Source organism: Halichoerus grypus, chromosome 10, assembly GCF_964656455.1.
Source record: "Halichoerus grypus chromosome 10, mHalGry1.hap1.1, whole genome shotgun sequence".
Taxonomy (NCBI): domain Eukaryota; kingdom Metazoa; phylum Chordata; class Mammalia; order Carnivora; family Phocidae; genus Halichoerus; species Halichoerus grypus.
Genome location: NC_135721.1, coordinates 36,864,487 through 36,884,627, shown reverse-complemented (window position 1 = coordinate 36,884,627; position 20,141 = coordinate 36,864,487). Strand labels below are relative to the sequence as shown.

Below are 20,141 nucleotides of genomic sequence, written 5' to 3'. Positions count from 1 at the left end.
GTTGTTTAAAAAAATACAATTAACTTTTCTATATTAACAGAGTATCCTGCCACCTTACACTTAGTTTTGGTAGTTGTTCTGTAGATTCCCTGGGATTTTCTACATAAACAATCATAACATCTGCAAAGAGGGACAGTTTTCCTTATCTTCTGGTCCTCATTCCTTGGATATTTTTAATTGACTTGGCAGTGGCTAGGACTTCCAGTAAAATGTTGAACACAAGAAGACAGAACAACCATCCTTAACTGGTTACCAATCTTAGGAAAAAACATCCAGTCTTTCATCATTAAGTGTGAGCTGTAGATATATTTTTTTGGTAGATGCCTTTTCAAAATATTGAAAACAGTTTTTTCTATTCCTAGTTGGCTGGAACTATAGATCATGAGTAGATGTTAACTTTAACCTAATGCTTTCTCTGTATCCACTGAAATAATCATCTGGTATTTCTCCTTTATTCTGTCAATATAGTTCCATTTTATAGTTCTTGTCTACTAATTCTGACATCTAGGTAATTTCAGGATTGGTCTTCATTGTCCTAATTCCTGACACAAGGTCACACATTCCTTCTTCCTCATATGTTTGACTTACTCCCTGGACATTGTAAATATTATATTACAGAGACTATCACACTCCTCTGAAGAAGTTTATGTTTCTGTTTTACCACACAATTAACCTCATCAGACTCAAAATGCAAATCCTGTCTCTCAAGTGGCAGCAAATACCTCAGATCAGTTCCTTTACCTTTAGCTGGGCTTCTAGGCATGGCTCAAGGGTCAGCCAGAGATTTGCGCAGTTTTTACACTGAATTTTGTGGCTCTCCCTCACTGCCTCTAAGATTACCTTCTAAGATTACCCCCTCACTTTCCAGTTGTCCCAAATCTGTCCCCCAGTTCTGCAGGGAGGACTGTAGGGTTTTCAATCAGTTTTAGTTGTCTCATGCTGTGCAGCTTAAGCCTGCCCTCTGTGTAAAAATAGGACATATGGGAAACTGACCCATTCACATCACTTGTTTCCAAGTGGCTATTCCCCTGCGGAATCTGCCTGCATGTGTTTGCTTGTGCTCACTCGCCAATACATTCAGGTTCCCTCCCCATTTCCCACCAGATCTTATAGTTGTTTTTGTGAAAGACTTGGTCCAGTCCGAGCCTACTTGGCACCAAAAGAATCTCATGCCTTTCAATTCTAAGTATGTCTCTTGTAATTGGCACATTGCAGTATTTTTTTTTTTCTAGTCTGTTAACCTTCTTTTAACTGGAGAATTAAGTCAATTTAAATTGACCAATTGCTTAAATATGCCAATTTATTTCTACTATCCTCTTATTTTTTCTTTCCTTTCTTTCTTTTTTGTTCCTTTCTTTCTGATGTCTTTTTTTGCTGTTTCTTTTTCTCCTTCCTTTAGTGCTTTCAACTGGATTGAGTGAGATAGTTTTGTTTGTTTTCCCTTTGTTCATCCTTCTCTCAAATTTGGAAGTTACATGCTCTCTATTAATTTGATAGTTACTCTAGCTATTTTAACGATCTTTCTTGACCCAACTAAATATAAAGTTAATCAGTATTTTTAGTTGGAGAACGGTGCCATAGTGAGGGTGGCCACAGAGGTAGGATGGTGACCACATTTTGGGGTATCTGATTGTCCCTTCTTGAATGTTCACTGAGTTTTGTGATGAGGGCACAGTGGTACTCTCTGCCATTTGGCTAGTAATGATGAAGGGTCAAGAAAGAACAGAACTCGAAGTTGGTGCCTGCCTCACCCTACAAAGCACATACTGATTACATCTTTGGACACCTAAGATGCCTGGAGTGAGTTTGGCATCCAGGGTCCAATCTGCACTAGTTGATATCCAACCTAGAGACAGGAGACCAGATACGGAAATCCAAGGCCACCCTACCCTTCCTCTCTCCTCAGCCCTTAGACCCATGACTATTTGCCTTCAGTCTGGTGATAAGGGGAGAAGATCCCAAGAGGACATGGTTTGTCCAGTCATCAATGGGCGGTTTCCCACTGACTCACTCTCCTTGCTGAGTTTGCACCTGAAACACAAGCATAGATGGAGATTCAGCAGTCGAGAGAATAGGCTCTCTCCAGCCTGTCCCTGAATCCATGGATTCCCTGAAGCTCAACTTTTTGTCCTCATTTCTGGCTCTTTGTCTCCCTCTTCTACCACTGGTCCTTGAAGTCATGAAGCTTATCTCTTCTCCCTGCATTCTGGGATCATGCCTTCCTAAAATAACCAGTCCCACAACCTCTCATTTGAGCCTTAGTCTTCGCTATCCTGTATCTTCCCCCACATCAACCATCCTCCTCAGACTGGAGACACAAGGATGTCACCACTATCATACATCTCACTCTGTATGAACTACCACTGTGAGGCAACCAGAGGTCACAGCTGGGTTTGATATCTCCTATCAGGAAATTATCTTTCTTATAGAAACTGGACCTTCTGTAGAAGACACATGGAGCAGAGATTGCTGGAAAAAAAATGGGCATGCCCAGAATCATCTGACTTCCCAGTAAGAAAGCTCCTCTATCTGCAAGGAAATAGAAGTACCACAAAACAGGGTCTGGTCCAGAATGACAATAATTTTGTTTTTGTTTTGCGGGGTTTTTTTGCAAGTGTCTGTATATACTTTATTCACACAAAGTATTATCGCCTCTTGAGTCTCTGTGTTCAAGCAAAAGTCTGTGGCCAGGCCACCTGCACTACGCTTCAAGACCACCCAACTGAGGACATTCTTCCAAGGGACACTCAGGCTTTGGCAGAGCTGGGCTTTTTGCTTTAATAATAAAAACTCAATTCTAAAAATACATATATACTAACTGGGGAGAAATTAAGTTTTACAACAATGGAACTCAAAATTCCAAAATGGAAAATGTACAAAGTGAGAGCCGAGCTACACCCCACCCCCTAGCTACACCCCACCTCCAAGCTCTGGCCTCAAAGAAGGGCAGTCCCGGGCACCTAGTCTTCTGGTCCCCTAGCTCTGGGCCCCTTCCCTCTCATCTGCTGCTGGTCCCAGATGGGGATAGGGCAGAGTTTTGTTTTTGGTCAGAAGACAAGAGCAGTTGAAGAAAAAAATGAAGGAATGATATCAACTTTCTCTGCACAGAGAACTGGCAAGGACAGCTCAGTGATGAATAGTATCTGGGTTAAAACTATGTTATTTGCCAATTTAGTTCTCATATCTTTCACTCTCTTGGGCAGATCCCTGAGCCCAGCCAGCAATGAGAAGCTCTCTGGAGCTGGGATTATCTGGTCTGGATACTCTGTTCTCTAAAGCCTCCTCTCCATCATCTTGTAGCAAGAAGAAAAGCATCCTCCCTGTTTGGGCAGTGCAAAGCTCAGATCACAAGCTGTTTGCTGGACTAAGTTATCAATACAGTCTGTCCTCTGGGGATATCTCAGCCCCACGTAGGGCTTTGTAGTGGAGGGAAGGGAGGTGCTTATCAAGCTATCGTTTAATCTGAGGAGGAACAATACCACTGGACTTCAAATGTCAGTATCTAAGGCTCACCAAAACTCCTGTTATTCATTCTCTCAAGGAGGGAAATGCCCAAGGAAGTTCTCTCATTGCAGAACTGCCCTAATTATGGTGCAGAAATTAAACTGGACTAAGAAACACAAAATTATCCATGCAAATTTAGTAGTACCAAACATCCACTCCTTTAACTGATCTGACCTATTGTCAAATCAGCACATAAAATTTAGTATACAATTTTGATGAAAATTTGCCTCTAAAGCATAATATCTGGTAGTTACTAAGGCCCACTGCCTAAAGTGTACTTAAATGTGTTCAAAATTAGACAAAATAAAAAGACAACTATAAGGATATAGAAGAATCCCATCATTCATATAATGATTTGAAGAATGTACAAAAACAAAAAGTATGGACCCAACTGGGTCTTCTACAGGAGCTGGGTCGTCCAAAAGGGCAAATGGTTACCTTCTCCGGGCTATTGAGAGAATCCACAAATGAGTCTCAAAAGAACTCCAAAACAGCCAAAGGTCTTGATGCTGGAATATCCACAGAGGCCCGTGGCAGAAAGAACCTGGATATGGTTGATACACAGCCTCGTGGAGGTTGAGAACCATACCTCCATCTGTGGTCACAGATTCATACAGACACCCATGCTCATCATGGGGAGGGACAGAGAGAGATGCCACTTGGTTCTCAAGCACTTAGAAACACACCTAAGCATCAGAGGGAGGAATCTAGAGTCAGGGCTCCTCCAACTCTATAGATTCAGGTTTAGTCTTAGCAATTATTTTTGCTACAGTTACGGTGGTTCAATTACATTCTCCAGACTGGAGAAACTTAGGGAAGGGCAAATTGCCTGCAGGTGGAATGCAGGCAGGGCAGTGCAGCCCTAGATTTTTGTCTTGCCCAGACGTAGCCTCCTCTGACTGACTGAATCACCAAGGCTGGGCCTCCAACAGCATCCACCTTACTCTAAACCAAGAGAGGGACATCTCTGAGTTCCTGGCTTTGAGAAATCAGGATGAGGCACTCTGAGCAGGATCAGGTGCTTACTTATTTCTTGGCTCAAGGGCCTCTGAAGGCCTGAGAATGACCTATCCAGGAATTGAGCTATTTGGGCACCCAGAGAAATGCACTCTTCTGAAGGGTCAGGAGATGGAAGTTCTAGTTCATCGACTTTATTTATCACCAAGAAGGACAGGGATTGAGGCAGAAACTCCAACACCCAGGTGAAAATGAATGTGAAAAATGAGCTTGATGCTCTCAAGTATATTCATCAGAGGTTTGATTTTCCTCTCTAGAGAAAAGAGGAAAGATGCTATGTTTTGTGATTTTGGATAAACCCTCCTGGGTTTCCTATATTTATATCCTTAAAAGGGACTCAGTCCTCACCCCAGCAAAAAAAGACATTTCCAGATAAGTAAAACAAGGGCACAGAATCATACTATTTTAACTCATTTTAATTTTTATCATAGTAATACATGCACATTGCTTTTAAAAGCCAGATAGAATTTTTAGAATGCATAACTATAAACAATAGATTCCTGCCCACGCCATCTTCTTTCTCTTAGCCCAATCTTCAGATCCATTCAGGAAAGGTACTCTCTATTTGCAGGAATTCCCATACCTCTCTCCTGGGCTGAGCCTTATCCTGTGACTCCTGAGTCTTTTTCTTCTTCTTGGTCTATTTCCTTTTCTAATCCACCTCTAAGGGGCCATCTAATCATCTAGGTATAAATGTAAAACTACTTCATGCTTTTCTTTTCCTTTAGTGCAATCATTTCTTTAGGGTTTGCACTATTCACCCCACTTTCCCACTTGGTATCAGGCCCCCTAACAACATCCTAGTCAAAGTATCCTAACATTCTTGTCATTTTTCTCAGAATGGTGGGGGGCGAGATGATAGTTTGGTTTTGGAAGCTGTTCCCTCTTTTTTACCAGACCTAGTGCCAAAATGTTGCAAGCAAAGAGCAAGAATAGGAAAGGCAGAGCCCCTCTCAGGACACTGGCTTTGGGTCTGCAGGGAAGGTGTTCCCACACTCCTGGGTGTAGTCTGGTTTCATCAGATTTCAGTAGGTGGTGTGTGTGTGTGGCTGTTGGGGAGGATATGATGATCAGCATCACCTCGCCTCTACCCATTGTTAAGCACCCTTGGAGGGACCTGAGTAGCTCCCAGGCTCAAACTCTTTCCAGGGTAGAGCATCTCATCACATGACCCATTGCTCCCTTGGAGAAAAATCCCACAGTTCCAAGCCTTCTGCCAACCCCAGGCTTCTTTACATGTGTCATGACAGCCTCTGGTATTATCTTCTACCCTCCTACGTATCTCAAAATTCTGAGTTGGGGTGGGAGTTTCCACCAACTGCTTCTGAAGAATATTACCACATAGTCCCTTCAAGCTCTGCTGGCGTAAGAACATTAGAAGAGTTTTCTGTCTTCATATACCTCTAGAAAAAGCCCACACTTTCTTGGCACTGGGAATTGGGAAGAGGTTATTGGGAAAAGCTGTAAGCAGAGCCTCAGCCTTGGAGAAGATGCCTCTCTCTTCTGGATCCCTAATGGGATTTTGAGTCCATTTTAGGGACCAGGATGCTCACTATGGTGACTTTCCCTGGGCTCTGAGAAGAGGAGGAGGTCAGTTCTTCAATCATTCATTTGTTAATTTATTAACAATGTATTTATTCAACATATATTTATTAAACACAGACACTGCACTAGGGACTGGAAATACAGTGGTAAACTAGACACATACCACTTCCCTGGAATTGAGGACTTTATAATGTAAGGAGGGAAGTAGAGATAAAGACAAATAAACAAAGTCATTACAATTGTGTGAAGGAAACAGTCAAAAATGGGAGATAGAAAATTCAGGAGGTAGAAGAAGGGGCTTACTGTGGACATGGTGCTTAAGGAAGGCTTCTTTGAGGAGGTGACATATAAAGAGGTGACTTGAAGCAGCCAGAAAAGCAGAGAATGAGAGTAAACTAATATAGGTATAGGGATGGGCACGAGCACAGCATATGCAACGGTCCTGAGGCTATACAGAATTTGGCATATTCAAGGAACAGAAAGATTGGCATCACTGAGAAGAGTAATAGGGAGAAAGAATTACCTTGGAAGATAGAGGAGTTTGAGGCCATCCAGGCAACCCTTAAAACTATGGAAGGGGATTTGCTTTTCCTTCTAAGTGCAAATGGAGGCACTGAAGGAGTGAACATAGAAATGACATAGTTTAGATTTACATTTATGGAGATTACCCTGACTGGCTCACGGAGACTGGACTGAATGGGCAGAGGGAGGAGTAGATGGAACTCACCAGTCAGGACTCTGATTTACAGCACCAGCAAGCTATGGTGGCTGCCTGGTTTGGATTGGAGAGTGGCAGAGAAGCTGAAGAGAGATGGGTGGATTAGAGACCTTTTGAAGGTAGACCTCTTTAGAGATAGACTTCATGGATTAGAGGTAGGGCTCAAAGGAAAGGAGGAAGCAAGGGTGGCTCCTAGGTTTCTGTCTTGAGTAACTGAGATGGAGAAGATGGGGTGTGGGAATGGGCATGTCTGATTCCTTCAAAATTCATATGGTGAAATCCTAAGGCCCAATGTGATCAGATTAGGAGGTGGGGACTTTGGGAGGTGATTAGATCCTGAGGGCAGGGCCCTCATGAACAAGACCAATAGCCATATGAGAAAGGCCTAGGGGGCTTTCTCCCCTTCCACCATGTGAGGCCCACAATGAGAAGTCTGCAACCCTCTGAGGGCCCTCACCTGACCATGTTGGCACCCTTATATCACACTTCCAGTCTTCAGAGCTGCAAGACATATTTGTTCTTATTATGCCTGCCAGTCTACGGAATTTTGTTACAGTAGCCCAAACAGACTAAAACCTCCCTCGAACTAGGAGAGCCAATAAAATATCTGAGAATACCTCTTGGGTCCTTCTATGGTTTCTCCTCTTCCTCCTCTTCTTCCTCCAGCACCACCACCACTTCCTCACCTCCTCTGTGAGAGGGTGCAGTGTAGGGTGGGCCAGCTGTCTACCTCCCGCTCATCTCCAGTGCTCTTGGGATTTCCGAGAAGTTAATATTTATAAGAACAGCCTAGAGTTATGTTGTGTTATTTTTTGTCACTCTCTACTATTCTTTCTACACATTCAGCTATTTACAGAACTCACATTCTTTGCAGCCCTTCTCAGAAAACCTGCTTACTCTGTGTCCATTTCATTGCCACCAGAAGCCTCTCATAGCCATCCTTGGGGTCATTTATGCTTAGTCCTGACTTTGTCAGAGTAAAAAACTGAAACACTGGATTCCCCTGTTATCATTTTCCTGTGCCCCTAAGTGGTTTATGAGTATGAATGAATGTATGTTGGTGAAGGCTTGGACAAAATCCAGGAGGGAGATGCCATGGAGTCAGTGGACATTGGCTGGAAGCCCTCTGGGAAGCTCTGGGTTGTGCTTTGTTTCTGCAGCCATCCCCTCCTGAGAGAATATCCTAACATCACTGCAGTCTCCTAAGGTTAGATTGGCAAAGAAGGAGGAGGAAGAAGAGTTGACACAGAAAAGTTCCTAGCCAGCTTTTCTGTGCTTTCCTTCCCCACCTTCTCTGAGGAACTCTGACGTTCCTTGCACCCTTCTTGCAGTTAGGGCTGCCTCTGCCATGATAAAGCAAACTCCACTCTGACATACTTCAGTATCATTGGAGGATGCTAATACATGCAATGTTCATTTGTTTCAACCATGTATTTTGAGCAACTATTATGTAGGAGGCAAGATTTGGCACCTAAGAAGTATAGAGATATCAAAGTCACAATCTCTGCCCACTATGTACCTAGAATTTGGTTGAGGAGAAAGAGCAAAGAAGCCAAAACAAGGAGAAAAAACTCCAGCACAAGTCTAACAAAAGAAATGTCTGTCACATGATAAGGCAAAGTGCTATAGACTTCAAAGAAGATAAGATGTTGGATTTTCTTGGGAGGATGAGGAGCAGCCTCTAAACACTTCAGACAGATGTAGGATATTAGGAAGACATAGGCAGGTGAGAGGCACAGTGATGAAAGTGGCTGAAATGTTTGCAAAATCATGTGCAGAGGCACAGAGGGAAGAAATCCAACGTGTTGGGTGTAGCTGGTACAGAAAAGACGCTCTCTTTGATTGAATCTGTCTTAGTCTGGGTTTACACTGGAAAGCAGAACCTGAGACAAGGGTTTTGCATTCAGATGATGAGAAGTGACCCCAGGGAACAGGAGTGGGGCATGGAGAAACCGAAGCAGGGAAATGAGATAAGCCAATACAAGAGTGTGTTCTTGAGCTCAGCACTGCCATGGATGACTATGACTCAATTCTCCTGGGACTCTCTGAGGAACCCTGTAGGTAGAATGCATCTCAGAATTGTGCACCTGAAGGACCCAAGAGAATAGCAGGTACCCACCCACTCCCACCCCACACTGGTCAAGGGTTCTTCATGGGCAGCTCCATCTCACTTCCAGGTGTGTGCATGTGTGAGTGCAAAGCAAGTTCCTGCAAGTGTCTTTCCCCAAGGTGTCCTAGGAGCCCCCAAGCAGAGAGAGACAGATGCTTGGTGCAGCTGAGATGACATGATGTCAAGTTACATCTTCTCAGAGCTGGTCACACAGCAATGACTAGAGTAAGAGGCAGGCGAACAGGATGTAAGGGAGGATTCAAGGGTCGTCTCAGGACCATGGCCAGCGAGGCACCAGGAGATAATGCCACAAGGATAGCTTTTGGAAGAGATTATGTCCCGATAAGAAATTTGAACTTAGTTAGCAATGGGTATACATTGCAAAACCTGATACCACTGCTTGTCATATGCAGAGAAGGGCAAGGTCTCCTGAGGGAAGAGAGTTCATCATGCTCACATTCATGTGCAAGATATTATGGTAAATTATAGTTCCTTGTGACTGGCTAAGTGAATCTGGAGATTTTATACAGGCTTTAAATAAAGTAACCCTCACCAAAGGGACAACTGGCCTAAAAGTATCCCAATAAAGAAACTGTTGGTTAAGGATTTGACTAAAATTCCAGAAAACATGAATAATAACAGGAAAATATCAAAGCTGGTACTTCTCCTTTGAGCTAATTTGTAAGTAAAAACAAAGACAATACAATAAGTTCTGAGAAGTCACCTGAAAAAAATTTAAACTGATACAAGTGATTCTCTGAAATATGGATTGATTTAAATTCACTACAGTTAATAATTAATCTTAACCAAACTATGTGTTATGTGTCAAATTATTAACTAATGATATTATGAATCCATTAGATGATGAAGACACGTAAAATTTTTATTTCACATTTATCTTATCTTTTAGATTCATCTTTGGTGGGGCACTTGGTTGGCTTAGTCGGAAGAGCATGTGACTCTTGATCTCAGGGTCATGAGTTTGAGCCCTATGTGGGGTGTAGAGATTACTTAAATAGATAAAAACTTTAGATTAATTTGGGAACATACATCATAATATTTATAATAAACATGCAGAGAATTAACAGATAATACTCTTTTATTGATAGGGTTCTATGAACAAAAATGTTTGGAACTCACATCTCTAGGCCATAGGTCGTCAGAAGGAAAAGGAAGAGAGAGGTGTGTACAGGAAGCATTTTGGATGTTGATTTAACTGGACATGGCAGATAAGTGGACGGTGGGACAAGATCAGGAAAGAATAAAAAGTAACTTGGGTTTTACACTAGGATGATGTTCAGGGGAAACATGGTGCAGAAATGGATGTCTAAAGGAAGAGGTGGTTTTGGGTGATGAGAATGAGGTGGACTACAGATGGGCATCAGTGCATGGAGGTCTCTCAAGATGACCTATTGTGTTTTGGAATGGAAGATTCTCTGACTGCTTGATCCTCTGTCCTGGAATCAGCCACCCACAGCCCAGGCTGAATTTAGTCCTGAGGATCTAAATAGAAGTTAGTGGTGTAATTTTTGCCCCTCTCCTTGGTGAGAATGACAGGCTGATTTGCCATTTTGGAAGTGGCTATGAACCAGTCCGGGTAGGAGACAGACTCCAAGGTGGAGGTGGAGCCCTCCCTACTATGGAAAAAGAGAAAGGGCTTCTGCGCTTTCTTCTCCTTGGACATATCCATGATCTTTTTCTCCTAGGATTAGGAAAAAGCCTCATTAGAGAGGATTATTGAGAGGAAGGGTCTAAATAACACAGCCCTGAGATTGACTGCTTTCCCAAAGGGAGGGACAGAGGCCAGGGACAAAGGCAGGTGAAAGGACACCAAAGTGTCAAGACAGACAGCCCGCTGGCTCCCAATAGCTTGGCTCCATCCCAGCATCCCATAACACCAGGTGTTTCTGATTCTCTGAGACAGCACTATCTTCCCTGAGAACAGAGACCAGCTTAAGTCTCTTCTGTGGGTGCTCCTGGTGGGCACCCATCTGTAGGTGCGGGCATCTCACAAGATTTCCAGCCTCCAAGTGGGTTGACATCTTACAGCGTTCATCATAATCAGAAGGATTCGCTTCATAACTACAAATGCTACCTTCGGTACAGAGACCACAGGTATATAATCCACAAAATCCAGACTAACAATCTCCCCGTCTCCTCTGCCACGCAGTGGCCTTTGCTTAAGTTGGAGCAGCCTAGCATCTTGGAGGACTTCTGGGAGTCAGTTAAAGAAAACTGAGGATGAAGAAACCACCATTCCTTGGCCTTTTTGAAACATTCTCATGGGTGTACCCTCCAGCTTTCGGAGAATGCTCTTACGTTCAAATGAGTGTTACACCCATGCCCATTGACTTGGGGGTCAGCCAAGTCACATTTCCTTCCCTAAACTGAACAATCCAGGATTGAAAAAATGTCATTTTTATTCAGCAATATGTTAAATGAAATAAAAAGTGCATCTCACGGTGCTTCTCTCATTAGCTGTATGATCACTCACCTTCAGCTGCAGAGTAGGCTGGCCCTGAATTTCTGCACAGAAGAGACAAAGATGGTTGCCCTTGATTCCCAAGTAAACTGGATTGCCTTTTCCTGCATCATGAAATTCTTTGTCTGTACATGTTGTTAAATCAAGACGGACTGGAAACACAAGGAAAAATGGAAACAGGTATCAGGTCCCAGGCAGCAGAAAGTCCAGTCCTTCTGGCCTGACATTACTCCTCCTAGCCAGGGGGGATGCTGAGCAGTCAGGACTCCCTCAGGAGGGAGCTCCCATTCACCATGGAGCTGAGACCCTTCATCATTATCTGAAGCCCATTTTCACTCTCTTACTTAATATCAGAACCCCAGTTGTTACCAAGGCTTATTGTGTCCCAAAAATAAAAATAAAATTCCCTACCACATTTGCAGCTAAATTTGATCATATGCTGAAGTTGTAGCCCATTAGATAAATGTGGAAGTGTTGTGTGGGATTTCTAAGAATGTTCTTTAAAAGGAGTTGACTCAGCTGGGAGAAGCTCCTTTCTTATACCCTGTGTCTTCTTACTGCCAGCCTCAAATACTTGGTTGATGGTTGAGGAGAACTTGAGCTTGGTAAAGCAGAAAGCTAGAATCTTTGGACTCTGGGGGTATCATGGAGCCATCATACTGGCCTCAGCCTGCCTGCTCAGCCTTCTTTTTCATGAGAAAGAAATAAACTTCTTAGTTAAGTCCCAGTTATGTGGGCTTTTTGTTGCTATCAGCTGAATTTAATTCCCAACTAATTTAGCCCAGGAGCCTGGGTGCTCTGCATCCATCATTCGGGGCAGGGGGTTGAGAATTCTCCAGTCAACTTTCTTTATCGAATTCCCACTCAGGACAAGGCTGCATGTGGGCACCAGAGATTTAGCTGAGGATAAGACAGACATTGTCTTGGCCCCCGCAGAAAATGAGACCAAAATATGTAAGCAGAGAAATGACCAGAACCACAATAAATTGCAATGCCTGCTTTGGAGGAAGGGACCAAAGCCTGGGACAGCAGGAGACCAAATTTAGATAGAGAAATCAAGAAAGACCTCTCTGCAGAAGTGAAGTTCAAACCAAGACCTTAAAGTTAAGAGGAAACTAGTATATGAAAACATGGGTGCTGGAGAGGGTCTGAAAGGAGAGTGTCACAGGGAAAGGATTGGTAAAGGCCCCTATGTGGCTCTGAAAGTAGACCGGCACCCCTGAAATCTCCCCACTAGCCCCCACCTAGCACCCCCAAAACACAAACACATGGGAATGACACTGTTCAATTAACATCGTTCAGAAGGTCACTCTTAATGTTTTGTAGAGAATGGATGAGAGGCCACACAAATGAAGGGGGAGGGAGGGTGGTGAGGAGGCAATGGCAGTGGCCCAGGGGAGATATTATATTATCTTAGAAATAAAGCATATTTTGCACAGAGACTCCTCAGTCTTTGCTGATGGATTGGATAGAGATTGAATCAAGGATGTCTCCTGCACTTCTGGCTTGAGGAAACAAGTGATGGTAATGCCACTAATAGATGGGGAAGACTGGGCTCATCAGCAGTTTTGAGAAGTCAGATCCATAATTCTGCTTGGGATAGATGAAGTTAGAGATGCCTGAGGGGACATCGAGAGGACATGGGTAAATTGTCCAGAGGGGACTTCTTGGTTGGAAGCATAAATGTCAGAGTGATAGAGGTGATACATCAATCTAAGAGACCAACTCCCAATCCCTTCAGTGGGGTTATGTAATGATTGCAGACTGAGATCTGAGGATCCCCAGCATTTGGAGATTTTATAGAGAAAGTGGAGTTGGAAAGGAGAATGCCAAAGAGAAGCCAGTGAACCACAAGAGACTATTCCTACAGAAGGAGAAGATGGGGGTGTTCAAGAAAGAAAGAGTTATCGATTATGCTGACTGCAGCTGAGGAACCAAACATTGTGAGGACGGAGGAGCATATCTGGTGACCTTGGGAAGGGGAGCTTGAGAGAACAGTTCAGAAGTCAGGTTGTTTGATGCCAGCGTGAGCAGGAGATGAAGTGGAAACAAGTTGTATAGCCAGCTCTTCTATGAAGTTTGGCTACGACTAGTACATATCACTGTATAGAGATTGGTATACAGGGAAAAAAGAGTGGTAGTAAGACTGGAATGTGGGAATCAAGAGAAGGTGTTTAGTATTAAACTTAGAAATATTATATTAGAGCATGTCTGTCAGTGATAGAAAGGATCCAGCCGACAGACAAAGGTGGAGTATGCAGGGAAGAGAAGAATTAAATCAAACAGGGACACCTGGGTGGCTCAGTTGTTAAGTGTCTGCCTTTGGCTCAGGTCATGATCCCAGGGTCCTGGGATCGAGCCCCACATTGGGCTCCCTGCTCCTCAGGAAGCCTACTTCTCCCTCTCCCACTCCCCCTGCTTATGTTCCCTCTCTTGCTGTGTCTCTCTCTGTCAAACAAATAAGTAAAATCTTTAATAAAAAAAAAGAATTAAATCAAACATTGAAGTCCTAGCAAAAGGGAAAGAAGCTAAGACAGATTGATTTTTGCTGGGAGAAAGGAATATCCCCCATTATCAGAAGAGAGGACACCAAATTAGGAAAGTGTGTAGGTTTGATAGTGAAAAGATGATCAAGTTTGATTCTGGGGACACAGGTAGCGATATGGTTGAAATTTAAAGGAGAGAAACTCCAAGGAGAAGGTCAACTGCTGCTTAAGTGGATAATCTTCTTATTTGAAGACATTTTCTCTTGATAAGAACTGCCAACCCCTCACACCCTCATCTCTAGGTGCAGGGTTTCCTCTGTGGAAGAGAGCCTTCTTGTCCTTCCTGTGGACATTGGGCTGCCGCCCAGAAGTAGGAAAGGCCCCAGGCTAGGCTCAGGCAAGCTCAGCCCCAACCCCAGGGGAGCTGGTGTCCCTTTTAGAGGAAACAGTGGCTTTGATTGTCACTCACCAGGTCTGACATTTCTGCTAAAAGGAGTTGCTATTAATGAATTTTCTTTCAGGATCCATACCATTTGCTGAGAATCATAAACACCAAAGATTCTGGGACTATCTACCGCTGAGAGAAGACAGAAAACACAAAACACATATGAGGTTATTATAAACTTCAGGACCCTAGCTGCATCTTGGTAATAATGGTTTTTGAATCCTTGGGGGTAGGCTTACTGCTCTGAGAAAGAGTGGCTATAAGGAGAAAGGGAGAGAAATAAGGCAGGAACTGGTTTGTGGATCAAAGCGTCTGTAAGGATCTACCTGCATTTATAGTCCCCAAAAGATTTTCAAGATTTGTCTTTTTTCTAGGGCTATCAGTGACTTGTCTTTTTCTGATTGATAGTCTCTGGGTAGTAACAAGACCAAAAATATTCAAATTGGTCATCAGTATGTTTCTTGTTTTTTTCTTTACCCTCTTTATTGAAATAAATAATAATTCTGAACATACATAATAAGAAAAGAGCTAAATGCGCTCAGATTTTCAAATGCAGGTTTTGCAGTCTGCATATTTTAGCAAGAAATAAATGCATCTGTAACTGAGTAAATGATAGGGGCCCGGTACTCTATTGTCTTTGGTGAGGCAGGATGGAGATATTTCCAGGCTGGTTTGAAATTCACCACTCACATTGTGGGGTAGCCATGATGGTTTCAGAGCTTCCTGTGAAGAGGACAAGGTAGATCAGATGATAGAGAGGAGGTTGTCAGCAGCTGGTCTTGTGGGGGAAAGAAAGAAGAAAAACATGTCATCAATTTCTCACCGCCCCTCCTCCACTCTGGAATTTTGTGTAAAAATTCTTTTGAGAAAGCTGCCCCAAGATCCTGTCCCAGATGCACATCCAACGCCAGAAAACCCCAAATGGAAACTTCCATCTCTGTCCTGACTGGGTAGTCCTCGTTCTCCAGACGCTGATGGCCTTGGGATGCCCTCCATCCATCACATTTGTGATTGTTAGGAGGTTCCAGAGCATCACCTCAGGCACTGTTTTGTGCAACAAGTCTCCGGATTTAAAGGAAGGAATGGAGGGGAGACTGGGCATCTATCTCCATTCTAGCTTCCCATATGGCTGGTGAGTCACCACTCATCCAGACTTCAAGCTTGAACACCACTAAATAACTGGCAGCAAATCTGCCTCTATAACCCCCATCTTCACCCATTCTTCATCCAAAGAGGCATCACTAGGATCTCCATTATGTGTTTTGACTGTCAGGAGCCATCTGTCCCTGGGCTTCTGATTAGGGAACCAGGACAGTTCTCCAAGAAGGCCATAAACTCCCCATAGTGAGAGCCAGCTGTTCACATCCCTCCCCGCCTCAGGATCCTCACGGCCTGATTCAATAGTCATCACTGGACAGGGAGTAAGCAAATCATCACCTGCACTCTTGGAAGAAGGCTTAGTTCCTCCAGTACCCTGTGCCTTCCACCAAGGCCCCCCCCCAAGGCTCCCCAAGGCTAGACATAGAGCAGTGAAACAAGACTCCCCACAAATGGCTTCTGAGTTGAAGTTACCTTTGTCCAAGAGATACTCTTGTCCGTGGATCCAAAGTTAAGGTTCTATCTGCATCCAAGGGCTCCGGAAAGTTGTCTAGGACTCCTAGTTCTTTTACTGAAAAGACAGGAGAAACCAGAGACCCAGATGCAAGAGAAGATCAAAGGTCAATAGGTTTTGTGACTTCAGGCTGCACCTGTAATCTGTTATTATGGACTATGGCTTCCTCTGGACTCAGGTGCTCTGACTGACTCCAACAGGTCCCAAGCATTTTATCCACATGGGGAAGGAAGGAGGTTCTGCCTCACTTAGGCTGGGACTGCCTGACACTCAATATTTGCTGGTTCCTGGTGCCAGAGGATTCAGTGAGTCTTTATGTAAATATCAACCAAGCATCACTATGACTTGTCTATTCACCCTGAAAAAGTAGGGCATGCTAAGCCCTTAAGAGCAATAACCAGGAAATATAGTCATCAACACCGAGTTTGAGGAAAGAAACATTATGGGAGTGCCCCAGTGCCCATGACTGGATTCTGTTGCCACAAAATGACATACTGGAATGTTATTCCTAGGAGTGGAAGCCCCTAGTAGGTTTAAGATAGACTAAGGAAGAGGTGGGTCCCCTAAGACCTGTGTAGCTTGCAACTACTCCTGGTCCACAGTCACCATATTCTCTGCCAATCTCAGACCAGGTAAAAATGCCCCAGTGTATGCTTCTCCAGCTTTTCAGAGTCTGTGTGCATGCTGCTTCTCCACTCAAGGGAGCCTCACCTGGGCAAAGCCAGCTCTTGTACACCCTGCCTATCACTGACTCTAGATCACTGCCCTGGATTAGTGGGAAAGGGAGCCTGGCTCCCAGATGCTCCACTGCTCTGAGCTAGCAGACACACATTAGGTCTTACATGAAGGAAAGCTGAGGTAATGCTGTTGATACTCTGCCCCAATCCCTTCAGGCCAATTGAGTTCGCTGTCACTGTGACAGCTGGCAGCACCTGTCAGCTTCATACCTCAAGAGTATTCATCTCAGTGGCAACCTCAACCAATGGGGGAAAGGGCTTGTAGATAAATGTCCCAGCCTCCCCAGCTTCTGGTGGGACAATGGTAGGGTTTCTCAGGGAGAACCCGCACTATGATAGTAGTTTAGTGTTCAAAAGCCAGAGACTTGTGTTCAAAAGCCAGACACTTATATTCAAAAGATGTGTGTTCACAATTAGGCTTTGCAACTTTCAGACTTGTGTCCTTGGCAGAGTCCTTTCACATCTCTGATCCTCAAATGATTACTATATGAAATGCATTGTATCTTGTTAGATTATTGTGTGGGTTAAAGAAGAGTATGCAAAGCCCCCAGTACATGACAGCTTCCTGTAGCAACTAAGTCTTTAAGCAACTAAGCAATTAGGTCTTCTATGTCTGTCACCAGACCCCAGATCAGCCTATTTGTCTCTACCAGCCTTTTTGCTTTGACCACCAATAGATCATCCTAGCTCTTGACATTTGTGCTACCTCATCAAATTATCTAACAACCTAACACCCTCATGTTCACACTGTATACAGTTCCAAGGGATTCCCACTGCACAGTGGGATGTGAAAGGTCATTATCATCTTGTCCTGGATAGCCCCATAACCATTCCTTCAGGAGTGTGGAATCATGAAGCACCCACACCTAAATGTGCAGTAGGTGTCTCTGAGTCAAAACTAGGATTCAGAATCAATCTGTGGCTATGATGAGGAGTTGCCCTAGGTATCCATTAGCATGAGTTGATTTCCACACTCTAAGAAGAAAGTTCAGAGCCTATGGCATCACTCCCATGCTCCTTAGGTAGGACCAGACCCACTTGGATATCTTGAGGAGAGAGATTCAATGTTCTGCCATAAGGTACAAAGAAGCAAATATTCAAGATACATTGGTATGGATGATGCATGCAAACTCACTCGGGACCACAGCTAATAAAATGTGGATCCTTTCAGATTCATTATTTCATCCTATAAATACATGGAGCTCCATGTAGCCAGTGCCATTAGCTGAGGTGATGGGGGCTTTGATGATACCAGATAACCCGAGACCTCTACTTATGTCTCCCTAGTATGGAGGTGTATCCTTTACCACCAAGGTGGTGGATGATCCTGAGAAGGGACACTGGGTCAAATATGTGAAGGAAATTTCTCTTTCTGTAAGAAAAGAACTCCATAGGAATAAAATCTAGAGATATAGCCCTGCTTCTCTCTTCAGGTAGCCAGAACTGGATCCAACTTGGGATTTCATTCCTTTGTCCACCATATCTATCTTCACTTCACGTCAAGGTCTAACATGTCACCTCAGTTCCTTCCCAACTTCTATAGCACAATTCCCATCATTCAATTTGGCTATTGTTCACATATTGCCAAGTTATTAAATGGAACAGTCCATTTACATATCCTCAATATTCAGAGTGTGACCTGTGGACCAGTATCATTCGCATCACCTGGAAGCTTGTCAGAAATGCAGAATCTCAGGGTTTATCTCAGACTTATGGAATAAGGATCTGAAATAAAGGAGCATTAAAACTACTGAAGTATATGCTCTGTGCTGATATAACACACACACACACACACGCACACGCCATACTCTAGTCACAGCAGCACAAAAAAAAAAAAAAAAGAGGTCAAGACTCAGGAGCTGCCTATGACTAGAGGGGGGACAAGCAAACCAGATCTAGACCCACTCTTACCTTTCCCCAATCTCTGGGACCCATGAAGTGGGCTGTCTTGGCACTGAACAAAGTGGGGGAGGGAAAGATATAAAGAAAAGAAGTAATTCCTGGAAGGCTATGGCTGTGGACAGGCCCTCTGGAGGATTTCCACTTTGAGTACTCACAGCTTGACTGAGCCAGGAACTCTCAAATTGGTTTAATGTAGACCAAACACTTTCCACCAGATAAAGAGAAAGCCTCTCTAGAGGAGGGCAGAGCCACTTAAATAATTTTACAAAGGCAACAAGCCACACGTAGTTGAAGATTACCAGGCAAAAAGTAAACAAGATCACAAGAACAAGAACCAAAAAAATAAACAAAGCAAGATAGCAGAAACATACACAGACATCAGATTCTGTAATTATTATACACAGAGCATAAAACAACTATCCTAACCATATTTAAGAAGCAAATGACAAACATGGATATATTTTTCTAGAACAGCAAACTATGAAACGTGGCAGATTTGGAAGAGTTAAACAGCATCTCTAGAATTATATAACACAATAAATAAAATGATATAAACCAAAACTTGTATTTAGCAACAGACAGCACACAGCAGAAGGAAGAATTAGAGAGTACCACTGATGGTATAGGAATTTCTAGCACTCACTGCCTCCCAGAAATGTCAATTTGAACAATTATCCATACATAAAAATACTTCCACAAGAGCTAAGAATTCCAGGTGAGAGATGACAGCACCTGGGTAGAACACAGAAATAAGAAAAGATGTATTGAAAAAAGGATAGGAAACATAGTTTCACATTACTCCCATTGCCCAACCCCCAACCAAGCCAAGGTAGAGACATCCAACTCATGGGAGGAGAGTGAAGTAAGGAACTGCCTTCACAGTGGATTCTACCATCAGCCCACACCAGCACCAGACTGACTCCTGTGGCCTGAGGCTCTGGGCCTATCCCAGCATCAGGCCAGTTCCCATGGCCCCAGACCTCTGATGGGCTCTAACCAGGCTACCAGTCCACCCCAGCACTGGGCAGACCCCCACAAACCCAGGTTCCAGGCAGCCTCCTGCTAATCCAGATCCCTGGCCCTCCCTAGCATCATGGCCCCAAGCTACCAGCCTGCCCCAGCACCCAGGGCAGCCTTCACAAATCTAGACTCCAGATAAGCTCCCATGAATGAGGTTTCTGGCCTGCCCCAGTTCCAAGCTGGTACCATTGGCCCCAAGGTTCAGGCAGTCTCCCGTGGATCTAGGCCCCCAGGCTGCCCTAGCACCAGGCCAGACCCCATGGCCTCAGGCTCTAGACAGGTTACACCCATAAACCTAGGCTCCGAGTGGGCTCCCATGGATGCAGGCTACCAGCCCACCCCAGCACCAGGCTGGTCCCTAGAGACCCAGTCCCCAGACCAACTCCCATGGCTCCAGCCTCCAGGCTAGCCCGCATGGATCCAAATTCCAGAGTGGCCCTCATGGACCCCGAAGCTACAGGTTACAGGCTAACTCCCATGGACCCAGGCTTCAGGGTGGCCTCCACAGTCCCGGCTTCCAGGCCAGCTCCCATGAACCCAGGCTCCAGGGCCACCCCACCACC

General features: G+C 44.1%; 1 protein-coding gene across 2 annotated transcripts in view; it reads right to left on the bottom strand.

The window, feature by feature from the left end:
* Positions 1 to 9,975: 9,975 nt before the first annotated feature.
* The window catches only part of IL36B (interleukin 36 beta), a 55,843-nt gene continuing 45,677 nt past the window's right edge, over positions 9,976 to 20,141 (bottom strand). For both annotated transcript variants that reach the window (XM_036103805.2, XM_036103808.2), the window contains 5 exons: positions 15,880 to 15,976; positions 14,998 to 15,085; positions 14,332 to 14,439; positions 11,389 to 11,528; positions 9,976 to 10,596 (listed from right to left, as the gene is read on the bottom strand). In XM_036103805.2, coding sequence (XP_035959698.1) covers positions 10,384 to 10,596; positions 11,389 to 11,528; positions 14,332 to 14,439; positions 14,998 to 15,013 — 477 coding nt within the window. In that variant the 5' untranslated portion in view covers positions 15,014 to 15,085; positions 15,880 to 15,976 and the 3' untranslated portion in view covers positions 9,976 to 10,383. The remainder of the gene's footprint in view (positions 10,597 to 11,388; positions 11,529 to 14,331; positions 14,440 to 14,997; positions 15,086 to 15,879; positions 15,977 to 20,141) is intronic.